General features: G+C 27.9%; 1 protein-coding gene across 2 annotated transcripts in view; it reads right to left on the bottom strand.

Moving 5' to 3' along the window:
- LOC123294557 (echinoderm microtubule-associated protein-like CG42247) overlaps positions 1 to 13,205 on the bottom strand; it is a 54,937-nt gene that overhangs the window by 23,339 nt on the left and 18,393 nt on the right. Inside the window, exon 1 of one of the 2 annotated variants that reach the window (XM_044875626.1) lies at positions 57 to 99. The exons of the other annotated variant lie outside the window; for it this stretch is intronic. Coding sequence (XP_044731561.1) covers positions 57 to 68 — 12 coding nt within the window. The 5' untranslated portion in view covers positions 69 to 99. Of the gene's footprint in view, positions 1 to 56; positions 100 to 13,205 lie in introns of those variants that run through there. 2 annotated transcript variants of the gene reach the window in all.

The following is a 13,205-nucleotide window of genomic DNA, read 5'->3' as shown; positions in this document are numbered from 1 at the left end:
TTGTGAGTAAAATTTGCAAGGAAATGCAGACAAATTTCGAATGAAACAATTTTTACCTGTTGTAACATTGTTGGCAGTGAAACAACGACAAATGCCGCTTCTTCTTCAACCATGGAAACTGAATTTAAACCCCACGAAATATTATTAACTTTATATTTATTAATTAATTCAAATGACTTATTTATATTTATTGCACTAATTAAAATGTATGCTATACTTAAAAATCACTTAGATTATAATCATAAAAACATTACTCGAAAGAAAAATTTTATTCTATATAGAGTAATAAACACGTTTTAAGTTTATTCAACCATTTAGAAAAAAAAAAATAGATTGTACTTCAACTCTTGTACTCACGAATATGCAGTTCTCGAAGTAGAAAAAAAAAGTATGTCAATTAAAAAATAAGTTAATAAGTAGAAAACCGTTCTCGCTACTTTACAAACTCACTGGCTGTTATAAAACAATCAGTGCTAGGTAAAGCATACGACAAAACAGTTTTTCCTCGACACTCGTTTACGAAGTGTCCACTACAGAATGTAGCTATGAAATGTTTTCGAACTGGAAGTAACAGCATATTGTACGGAAAATGTTATGTAAATGAATTTAAAATATTTTTGCATATAAAGATGTAACTATACATATATATTTATTATAAGGCAGCAGTAAGGCAATCATGTCATGTTGACCAAACATAATAAATTGTTTGTGTTGGAAGTGGAAGGGATAAGAGTGGGGGTAAATGGTTGTATATATATGTTTGTATTCAAGGTTATATTGACACAAAATATGTAGTAGTAGCAGCTGTTTTGTGTTTTGTGTATACGTATCTGTTATATAATAAAGTATCGTGACGAAATCATTTTAGGTAGAAAAATTTATATTATATTTTCTAGGTTTTGATTTAGGGTGTATATTATAATTTTTGACCTACAATTATATAATATTGTTTTCAATATTATATATATATATATACATATATATATATATATATATATATATATATATATATATATATATATATATATATATATATATATATATAATTGACTAATTTAGACAAAATATAGATGAATGTTTTTGTTTTTTTACGTCTATGCACAGGATATAACGTATTATATAGAAGTAATATGTTTGAGATTAAGGAAATTATAGATTTCAGTGCAAACTTTATGTCTTAAAAGTAGATTTAAGGTGTATTTCGATACCAAAAGAATTAAGGTGTATCGATACCAAGTGTTACAAAAAATTGAAACTTTGTGGGTCTATTAATGAGTATTTAATACGCCTCTTGTATAAAATCAAGCCGTTTTGTACGTTTTACGAGAAATTAATTATAAAAACAGCTCTTTTTATATGGTTATATACGTAGAAGTCGTAATAAATGTTAGTTTTTAGTCAATAAGTGCTTTTAAAAATGATACCATTTACATAAAAATTTTTTTATCAATATTCCTCAAGCTTTAAAATCATACCAAAATTAAGAACTGTGCATAAAAATGAAAAGAACTGACTTTGATACTTAATTTCTCCTAAACCGTACAGAGAATCGATATGAATTTCATTCACAAACGACGTTAAAAGGATGATTAATTGATAAATGAAATTTCAAATTGTTTGGATCATTTTTATTTTCTAAGTGATCTTGACAATCACTCATTGTTTATTCAAAATTATACCACGTCCTTATCTTTGAAAATATGATACGCAAGTTGGCAACGTTTGCGAGAGTTAATTATAAGACGACTGAATCTTGAAAATTCTTTTCCTTATTATGTGGAAATGAAGTAGGCCTTACACTCGAGAGCAGTTACATTAACTAACGCAAAATGCGTGCTTCAACCAAACAAATTTCTGCCTGACAAATTAAAATAACATTCTTTAATTATGAAATTCAATAATATTAAAGTAACAGTGGGGGGCTGTTACTTTAATATTGGTCTTAAAATGTTTTTAAAATCAGCAATTTTTCAAGAGATCGGAATTCGAACATGTAGAAGTGTTACATGTATTTCATATCTATCTAATTGCAATAACAAAATTAATAATTAAAAAGCGTTTTCGAGTTCTAAAACAAATTAGTGTAATAAGTATGGTGGGAGCGCAAATAAGTGTATAGCACATAGTAAGAATCAAAGCACTACGTAACTTAATTGCGCTTCCATCATTTATTATATCATTAGTTATATCTAAGGCATTTACTTACTAACAAGCAGAATTCTTTAACATGAGTCATGTTATATTCATTAAATCTCTATTATATTGCAGGATAATACATTAAAAGCGATAGGATAAATAGGAATAACGGTGAACTGATTTTCTCTTCAATTGGAATATTGTTCTTAAAAATGAGACAAGAAAGTTTTTCAAAGGAAAACATCTTAAAACTAATCAAGGTTAGTAATGAACTCATTGAAAAAAAAACTTTTTTTAAATTAGAAAGTTGTTCCTTATGAAAGAAGTCAATATTTTTTATTCAATAATAAATTTGAAAGAAATATGATACAAAAAGGGAATTGGTATGGTATGATTTTTGATTTCCTTGAATCAAATATTTCAATATTTGACATTGAATTTAGCTTACAAAAGGGTTGTATTGTATACAGGTGTTCTGCGAATGTTCGTAATAGATTTTTTTGTAAATTATCAAATTTTATGTTAATTACATGAAATATTTATTTAAACGACAGTTCGTTGACTATAATGTACTTTGGAATTACTTTACATAAATAAACACTCCATTTAAGAAATTTTATTCGTAATATTTAAATAATTAGAAATTGAGATGAATTCTTCGAATTGATCGAGGTGTTTATGAATATCAAGTATTTATTTCAAGGTTTAAATATATTTTCGATAAAAATTCTTAAACAAGGATAATTGTTTTCACGTTATAAAATAACAATAATTATATAATTAACCAGTAGTAACCTGAAAAAAAACAACTGAACACGTTGCTCAATTTTTGTTACACAATTATTTTGAACATGGGAAAAAGCTAGATTAGTATATTTTTAGTACGCTATGTTGTTAGGATCTAAAAACAAAAAATATCCTAAAAGAACTTTTAAGGTTAGATAGTTAGAAAATGTGAAAATAGAAGATAATGAAAAATCTAAGAAATGAAAATGGTTGAATTTCGATTTATATTCCTTATTGCATGTATTGTCTTGCTCGACAAGCGAGTACTTACTTTTTGTAAAGAAAGAAAATTTGTCAGTTTTCAAAAACTCAATGTTTAATCAAAAATAAAGGATCGGAAATACCAAAAAAAGCTCGACTTTGTCGATAATTTTGTTAAAAAAAGATGAAGAGTATTAGACAAAATAAACCAAATACTCGATTTCAGCTATTTATGAATTTATTTTAGCTACTATCTGCTATAATTTTGCTTAGAACATTTTTAAACCAAGGAATCCTTTTTTAAATTGGTCTTAAATATTTCCATTGCTAATATATATTATCTTAAACATTCCTTTAAAATAAATGGAATGCTAAAACATCAAATATTTATAAATGAGGTACTGCAAAGAAGACTAAATTCCACGAAACTTAATCTGTTTAGGAATATTCTATTTCGAAATTGTTCCACTTAAAAATCAAGGTCTTCCGTGTTACATACCATTATTATAAACAAATTATTTCGAACACCCCTCCAAAATAAAAATAAACCTCTTAAAATTTAATAACACAACGTATTGAAAACATATTGTAAAACAATGTACAGAGTGGGGTATGAGTGGATATACAGTTTTAGAAAGTTTTGTTTTCTTAATTATTAAGCGATGATTTGTGACGTGTTTTATTTCGAGTTTTAAACTATTACGCCAGTTAAATTCTACATTAAAATCGCAAAACGCGATGTAAAGCTGCTTTTATATTATATTCCTTGAACTCCTTAGAGGAGTGTGAAAATTACGTTTATCAAGCAAGATAAAGTTGTGCTATCTGCATAATTTATAAAAAACTGCATAATTTTCTGACTTTTTTCATTTTTGCAGTTCCATTAAAAAAATATCAGCTTTTGACATTAATTGCTGTTATTATTTTGAAATTATATTAAATTTGAACAATTGAAGCCAACACAAGGCTCCGTGTGTCTAACAGTTTTTGAGATGTAAACTATTAGAGATAGAACAAAAGTTTAAGTTTAAAATGTTCCTTATAAAAAAATTAACAACTTTTGTTTGAAACAATTTTTCGTAAGCATTATTGTTTTCTCGTGAGGGAGTAAAATAGGGTAAAGCTTTGGTGTCTATTTTCTTCAAAAATTTAAAATATGGAGAGATGATTTGTAGATATCTTCAATGAGTGAGACTCTTCGAAAACTAGTACAAATGGCGACTGGAAGGCGATGTAAAGCTGCTTTTATGGTATATTATTTGGACCCTTTAGGGGAGTGCGAAACTATGTTTTACAAGTAAAAATAATTTGTGCTACCTGCGTAATAGGTGAAAAAATAATTTCACCTAATTCAAAACTATTTATTTTTTCAATTGTATGTCTACTTACACCCCACTATGTATATTAAATAAGAAATTCGTTGTTAAAATATGTACATATTAAAATACAAATAAATATTTCTTTCTCCATTACAAATAATATAAACACGAAATATGCATTCTAATTATGCAAAAAGAAATGAAAAAAAAAAAAAACACTGAAACAACTTGTAATCCAATATTGTATTATTTATTAAAGAAAATAATAAATATTATTCAAAATGAAATGAAAATATATTAAAAAAGAAATTTATTTGTTTTTTAGTTTTTTTATTTTATGATTTATGTTTTTAATAATGCAAATAAACCATTAAGTAAATAGATTCTTCGGTTTATTCATCAAAATATATAGAATTCTAGCGTATGAATTTGAATAATTATCTGGCAAAAAATAGGTTAATGTGTTTTTTTAAAATTTTTATTGATAATTAATTAGGTTAATTGAAGATTTGATGAGAATTTTTTTTATTACCTAATGATACGAGATCTGGTAACGTTTTCAAGAGTTAATTTTTAAACGATTGAATTATTTATTCTTTTATTGAACTTAGATAAGGATGAAGTACTGCCTGGAAATTATAATTACCTTATTTTCTGTACATATAAAATGCTTTGTCTTGAATGACTGATTGACTAATCCGCTGATCATAGAGACCTGAAACTTGGAGGGTGTGTTCTTTGTATGACTAAATTGTACCCCTAAAGGGGTGAAAGACGGGGACTAAGTTTGAAGAATCACGTTGTATGGGACAACGTGATTCCTTGGTCCAATCTACTTCAAATTTTTTAACAGAATTTATGGAAGACGTGTTTCGTATTTACGCGATGCGGGTGGTTAACTGCTAGTTTAATTATAAAACAAACAAAACTACGTCCATACTAAATAGGTTTGAAAACGTGTTAGCAACGGCAAAACTACCTGATTTTGGGCCAGTTTATAAAAATAATATGTGGGAAATTTTAATTGTAACAAATCATACAAGTCCAGAAGTCATCAAGGTTAGAAGTTATCAAATAATTTTTTTAAAGTAAGTTTTTTAACGTAAGTATTTATTTTGAAGCAATAAAAATAAACATGTACAAATTTTTATAAGGAACTTGCATCAAAAATTCTTGGAAATAATTGAGATTTTAAATGTATTGTGGGATTTGAACTCTGTATTAATATATTAAAAAAATAAAAAAAAATAGATAGGAGATTCATTACGTATATTATTTCAGTACCATTGTTTATTATTAAAATTAGTTAATGCATTGGAGTTTTGACGCGCGGCTTAAAATCTCTGCGCGTCTTTTAATTATAAGCCGATCCAGTAAAATTTTGCTTAGTATGAAGTTGGACGTAACATCGCCTTAAAATTTGGAAATAGTTTTGATTTGATGATTTTAAATTTACTTATCTAGACTCTAGAGCAACTTATGTTGTGATTTTGATAAAGTTTTTATTGAAATAAAAATGATAAAACAGTTAATATTTAAAGACTGTTCTTTGCAGCATTCAAATTAAACTAGAATATCTAAGAAAAGTTTTTGTGTGATTAATTGATTGATTGTTTATTTTTCAAAAAACAATTTTAAAGGTCTGTATGAAACTATTGTTATTTATTGCATGTAATTAAAAAATAACTTCAAAAACTATCAAGTGTTCTTTCTCCATCCCATAAGCCCAAAATCATAATTAATCACAAATGATAGAAAATTAACTTTCCAGCAAACTACAAAGCCAACATTTTGACGATTGAGAATATTAACCCCCGATCCAAAAAAAGTAGTGTATGTGTGTCTGTCTGTTTGTCTGCCTGTGGCATCGTAATGGAGAGTATTTTTAATTATGTTTCAAGTTCGAGTTTACGGTTCCATGCCAGAAAAATTTATCGGGGGTTTTTTAAATTTTGTAAACTTCACTTGTTTACGTGTTTAATTAAAAAAAAATCCTTTATAATAATTATTATTGAATTTTAAGCCACAAATTAATTTTTATAAACTTACAGATGAACAAATGGGGGAATTGTTTTAAAATGGCAATAATTATTCAATTAATAATTAATATATCTTCTTACCAAAGTATAATAAATGAAATGTTCATACGCAAAAATCATAGTTTACCAAAGAATTTCACAATGGATAGTTTTCCAGAATCCGAATCAGATGAATTATTTCCAATGCAAGAAATTAGTGAAATTTTTGATTCATTGGTAAGCGACATGCTTAATACTAAAGATAATCGCGAAACCAAAGAAATACATCAGGAAAATTCAGGAAAATTAATTAATGTTGATACAAATGAATTGTGTGTAATAGAAATCGTGCAAGGAATGATAACAGAAGCTCTTAATCATTGTAAAGAATTAAAGTCAACGTCAATGTCTGAAATTGGTAAACAGGCTTATAACTATAATAAATATTCAAGTTCTGATAAAATTGAAAGAGTTGTAAATATAGCCAAGTTTATTGAACTATTACCACAAAATGAGAAAAAAGATGCTTTGAATACATTTTATAAAGAAATGAGAGCAAAGAATCATTTGAACAGTATGCGAGTTTTAATATTTAACTACATTTTTGAAAAATCTAGAATTTTAAATTCCGAGATAACCGATGAAATTCAAGGTTTTAAAGATACAATTTTATCCTCATTTACTGACTTTTTAACTTTTAATAAAAAAGATTCAGAATTTAACCAATTTTTATTATTAAATTCTGGCAATTACTTTAATTATTATTTCAAACAAATAATACTTGATGCACTTAATCAAAAGAACTCGAAGACCAAAAGATCTCTTGATACACTTCTTGATCCGTGTTTTATTCGTGTTGATGCGACAAATCGAATAAAGAATATTCTGGATAATATTCGAAATTTTCCACATTTTGCTCAATCTGTTGACGGATTATCATACGTCTGCGGTTATATGATCGAAAACAATCTTTTAGAAAATCGTAATATATTGAAGTTAACCTATTATGTTAATTCATTTTTGGCCGAGATTTCAACGACAAATAATACAAAATTAAAACGAAAACTTGAGCGTATAAACGAAAAATTACCAAAAAATGCTGTTGAATTCATACGGCGACCGCATAATTGTAAACTTAAAAATAAAGCACATCCGTCGTTTTTATATGCTGATGGACAATCTAAAGCGGATACCGATCGACGAAATGTTTTTGTTTTGGCCTATGGTTCAAGTGGAGGCTACATACCACGTGAAGGAATATGGAAATTCGAAACTTCCAACAATGGCGAATCTTTTAGGATAACAAATGTTCGGTATAATGAATACTTGTATGCATCCGATTTGTCAGCCGTATCCAGATGTAATCCCGGGTTCACTCTTGCACCAGAGTATAATTCTCACATTACCCGGAGTTCAGTTTTCACTTGGAAATATCAAACTCCTTCTTCTGTGGAAAATGAATGGGAAATTATACCGCGAAATGGAGGTCTATATTTTACTTTAAAAAATGTTTATAGGAATGAATATTTTTTTGCGGATCGTGGATTTTTTATGAATATTACAAGACAGCATAGATGTGTATTTACTTGGAGGGATGGAACACCAACAGGACCTATGTGGCGGGAAAGTTTATGGGATATACAATGTTAATGTTTCTAAAGTAACATTTTGCTTGTAATTGCCCTATCATATTCAGAAAAGTACGCGGACATTTGAAAAGGATCGTATATGGTTCCGAGGTAACACCGTTAATTAAATTACATTTGGATTAATAAATTTGATTAATATTTTAAAATTTTGATTAATATTTAATACCTAATTCGTATTCATTTTTCATTCAAGAAAATTATATTTTCCAAATGATTTCTACAATTATCGATGACATCATCAATGACAAAAAATTTTCACCTACACGATAAGAAATTTCTTGTGGATATCACTGTTGACTATTGGGGGAATAGTAACATCAGCAATAGCTACGGATGAGTCAATGCTATATGGGCGATAGGCCCAAACTGGTTATCGATACCCACAATACTTCTGGTGGATAGCCGTATTCAATACTGTTATATAACTTATCTAACATAGATACTATAGTATCTGTCTCTTTATCAAACCAGCGTTGTAGTAAACGCCATATATTTCTTATCGTGTAGTATAGAAGAATATGCTACCGGTGGCGATATACTTTTCAACGACAAATTATTGTCAAAAAAAGCAATATTAGATAGCCTCCTTCCCAAATCATATAGGAAATGGATGGCTGTGTTTTTATGTTTTCATTGCACAAAAATTAATCGACTCTATATTTTTACAGATTAGATTAATTTCATCGATAAATTTACTCTAGTAATTAAAAATTTTGAAAAAGGAGGAATAAAGGAGTTGAAAATACGTTACATAATGTAACTTTATCTAACATTTTTTTTAACATCTAAGTTCTTTATCTAACTGTCGAATAGCGTTAATACCATTTATCTGAGGGTAAGGTTTTACCGTTCATGGTCATATATTTTATAAAAATTCATTTATAATTTCTAAGTGTTAATTAATCTCTTTTCGACATTAAAACACTACATTATATTATTTAGTTAATAAAAAACTTAAAACATAAAACCTTGAAATAGTTTTTTTTTTGTGATATGTGAAAAACAACCCATTGACTCATATTATTAAAAATGTTTTGTATCTGGGTAAAATTATGTCACAATAAAACAAAATTAAATAATATTAATTAATACTTTTTAATATTTAATTATTGTGAAAATATGTAAATTTATTTTATAGTCAAGGAGTAGCAGTTTAGAAACCCTGAATGAAACCCCAGCTTTGGTTTTGTGCAGCTTGGATAACCGAGTCAACTTTTTATGTTCGCTTTTGAGAACAGCATCTTTGAACAGATTCCTTACTTAGCTATTTCCAGATCCTTCAATTAAAGTCCTTAAATTTCTTGAATTTCGGAGTACTCTTTGTATGATGAACTACAGCATATTCTATTTACCCGAGCATTCTTTTGTACGCGTTGTATATAGTTAAATCCTTTCTTACCTCTCTTTGATCTAGATAGAACATTAAATATTTTAACTCTATAAAAAATATAACTTTTAACTTTTCCTCTAATATGAATCTCTTTGCCTTTTTTAGTTTTCCGTTTTACCTACGGTTTTTTAGTTTTAGAACCTTTCATGAAGTTTCACCTATCCTGGTGTAGCAATGAGCGAGACCAAGAGAAAGACCAAAACTAAGACTGTAACTGACTGTCTTTATTTAACAAAAAAGTAATCGGTTTAGAAATTTTCTTTTACTCATTGGTCTTGGTTTTGCAAATCTTGTTTGGTCTTGTATATATGTAAGAGCAAGATCAAAGTATAACACCAAGTATGCTAGACAGAAGCAGTAAATTATAAAAGGAGCAAGACCAATATTTAAGACACAGAGCAAAGTTTAAGTCTAGGTGTGTAAGATAAAGACCGTCAAATTAGCCTTTTTTGGATCTTGGTGCTCATCATCCCCGTGCTTGTAATTAAATCTTGAAAACTAAATTTGACCCACTTTACGGTTTTCAATTAAGCGGAAATTTTGCTTGGATATATAGATCGAATGATAATGCATTTTTGTGGCAAGTATGACCTGATTTTCCCATCCCTTCCACCATATCTTCCATCTACGATTTTTCATTTTTAAATAAAAATACTTTTTTAGGAACAAGCTTTTATTGAACTAAAAAGTAGACAATAATTTTTTCTATGAACTACTCAAACATGACTATTTGTATAAGCTTGAGGCGCTCCGAACAATCCTTGAAATTTATTACTGAGCGCCTACAGCTTTTACAATTAGTAGTGTGTGAGTGTCTGAAAGAAAAATTATTTTCTACTTTTAAGTATAATAAAAGCTTGCTCGTTAAAAAATATTTTTTATATTATATAAATTTTTTTTAAATTAGTGCTTTTTTGTAATTTTGCTAAAATTTTAGACAACGTACCGATACGAAATCAGAGTTTACCAAGAGCAGCACATGGAATATTTTGCATCTGCAAACTAACCTTATAAAGACATCTTAAAAAAGTTGAATATTAAATGTAAGCGAGAAATCGTAGACAATCTGAAGATACCTCTAATTATTTCAAATAAATATCGTTATAGCTATTGATTGCAGAGTATGGACGAAAGCAAAAACTTTCTCAAGTGAAAGATTAAAATTTTCTTGCTTTTCATAAACACCTTCAAAATATTTATGATACATCTCATTTCTTTTAACCATACCGACTTATATAACCATAACTTTGCACATTACAGTCTGCATCAAATCCGGTAGTCCTGATTTTTCGCAGACTTGTTTATGATGTTGTCCCAATCAATAATCCAAGTTTGTGTCCTCAAGCGACGAACGCAACTTTGTCAAAATCGGAAAAACCCGTAACAATTTCAGTTTTTTTTTATTATAACCCTAAAGAGGTAGTTTTTGAAGTACCATATCAAAATGTTTTAAAGTAGACTAAATTTGCTATAATATAAGCCTAGAATCGACTTTGTAGACCCAATAGTTTTCGAGATAAATTTTTTCAAAGTTTATCATTTTTTCGAACATCGCAATTTTTTGCAATATTATGTCGTTTTAAAATAATTTTGATTCAGAACAACACTAGCACTCAGGTAAGTGGTACTAACTCCAGCTGGAGTAGTTCGAGGGATGTCTGAAATATTGCACAAAATTGCGAAGAAAGAATAAATGATGAATAGTTATATCTCGGAAACTATTGGGTCTACAAAGACGATTCCAGACTCATATTGTAGCAAATCTAATCTACTCTAAAAGCAAATGACACTTTAGAAAAAAAAAATGAAATTTTTACGGATTTTTTCGATTTTGACAAAGTTGCTTTCGTCGTTCGAGGACACAAACTTGGATTATTCATTGGGACAACATCATAAACAAGTCTGCTAAAAATCAGAACTACCGGATTTGATACAGACTACCCCGTACTTTCAAATGACAAGGTTATTGTATTATTATTAATATTGTAAATTTTTAAGGAATGGGGGTAGTTTTCTCTTAAGCTCTTAGTCTAATTGTTTTAATTATCATAAAAAATGTAAATAAAATTTTTATAGTAGTACTTTAAAGTACTTAAAACGCCACCATATGTAGAGTCGAGTACTTGTAAAAATATAATAATCAAATTGCATATGCGTGTAATATATATTATTTTTTTCTTTATCTGATAAGAGATCATTTAAATTTTCACTTCCTGATTTTGTGTTTATGATTGTGTGTGTGGTGTTTTATATACCTATGATTTAAAGTATTCGGCTATAGTTTTATTGTATAGTTATGGGTTGAATTAATGATATATTACATATGGAGTGTATTTTCATTTCCATTCAGTTCAAGGAAATTTGGTAGATTATTTTGAATTTATTAATATTGGGACAATTATTGTTATTATGTTTATTTGTTACTGAAAACCCGTTTTTTTTTTTTTTATGTTTATTGTGCTTACATGAAATTGCTTAAAAACTTTTGGATAAAGCTACATTTTGGATGGTAGAACCATAAAGTGATTCGAGTAGCATTTTTTATTTTTGATAAAATAAAGAAAATGTGTTTTTAAGGAAACTAATGATTTTTGTTAATATTTATAAAAATAATTATGAAGCACTATACTCACTGTTGGTATAATAGAGAAACAATATCCAAAAAATCTTCCAAAAATGGCTAACTTTAATATTTCGAAAAAAGAATATGGCAATGCTAAAAAAATTGAGTTCTCCCTTACCATGTTTGCCTTACAAATAGTGCCGTGTACTTCATGCTTTGAAACGAGTTCGTTTGTAATCTTATTATATCTGCTTTTCAGTATTATAGGTAGGTTTTACACTCTTCTTCAGTAGGTCATTTCATATTTGGCCCAAATGTTTACACATCCCATAGAAAAAGTAACTTTATGGGCTATTACTTCGATTTTCTAAAAAATATCGAATATGCGTGGGGTATTTCTTCTAAACTACAATGGTTACTATATTTATTCTGCTCTTAAATCCTAAATCCATTCAAGGTTAAATGTCAGCAAATTTTATAAATTTTTTTTATTTGATTTATTATACAGCAAAATTGTCTCAAACTGCCAATTCTGTTAAAATAATAATATTAGTTAAAGAAATGGTATATTTTATACCAATCTATATTTCCATTTGTATTTTGTTAATATAAAATTTATGAACGTAAACATTTGTATTATTAATTATAAATACTCTGATGATATTTGAACATACAAACTGGTTATTAAAAACGGTGTTTCTCTTTGAATGAGATTCATACTGAGAACTTACTTCAACGCAAAATTATATCTTTTACATTGAAAAGTATTGTTATTTATTTTGGAAAAGTAGTTGAATCACATATCACACTCATTTTTCTTTTTCTTTTTTTTGTCTTTTTTAAATCATTTCTTTCCATTTTCTGTTAATTCTTAATCCTTTAAGATTTCAAAGTAATATGTGAGTAACTTCCTTTTTGGCCATAGAAAGTTCGTTTAGGTACTGATCAATTTCAGGCAGTGTTTACTCATTTAATAAAAATCAGTACGGAGTTTTCCAATAAAAGGTTTCATTTTGCTATTTTAAAAAAACGATTCTTTTTTAAAAGAAATCAATGGATGTTTATTTCATTGCAAAGAGAAAGGTATGCTATTAATCATGGAAAACGATATCTGTCTTATGACCGCCACGGCTGCGCTTGCAG

This window comes from Chrysoperla carnea, chromosome 3, assembly GCF_905475395.1.
Source record: "Chrysoperla carnea chromosome 3, inChrCarn1.1, whole genome shotgun sequence".
NCBI classification, from domain to species: Eukaryota; Metazoa; Arthropoda; class Insecta; order Neuroptera; family Chrysopidae; genus Chrysoperla; species Chrysoperla carnea.
This window is presented reverse-complemented; position numbering and strand designations above follow the sequence as displayed.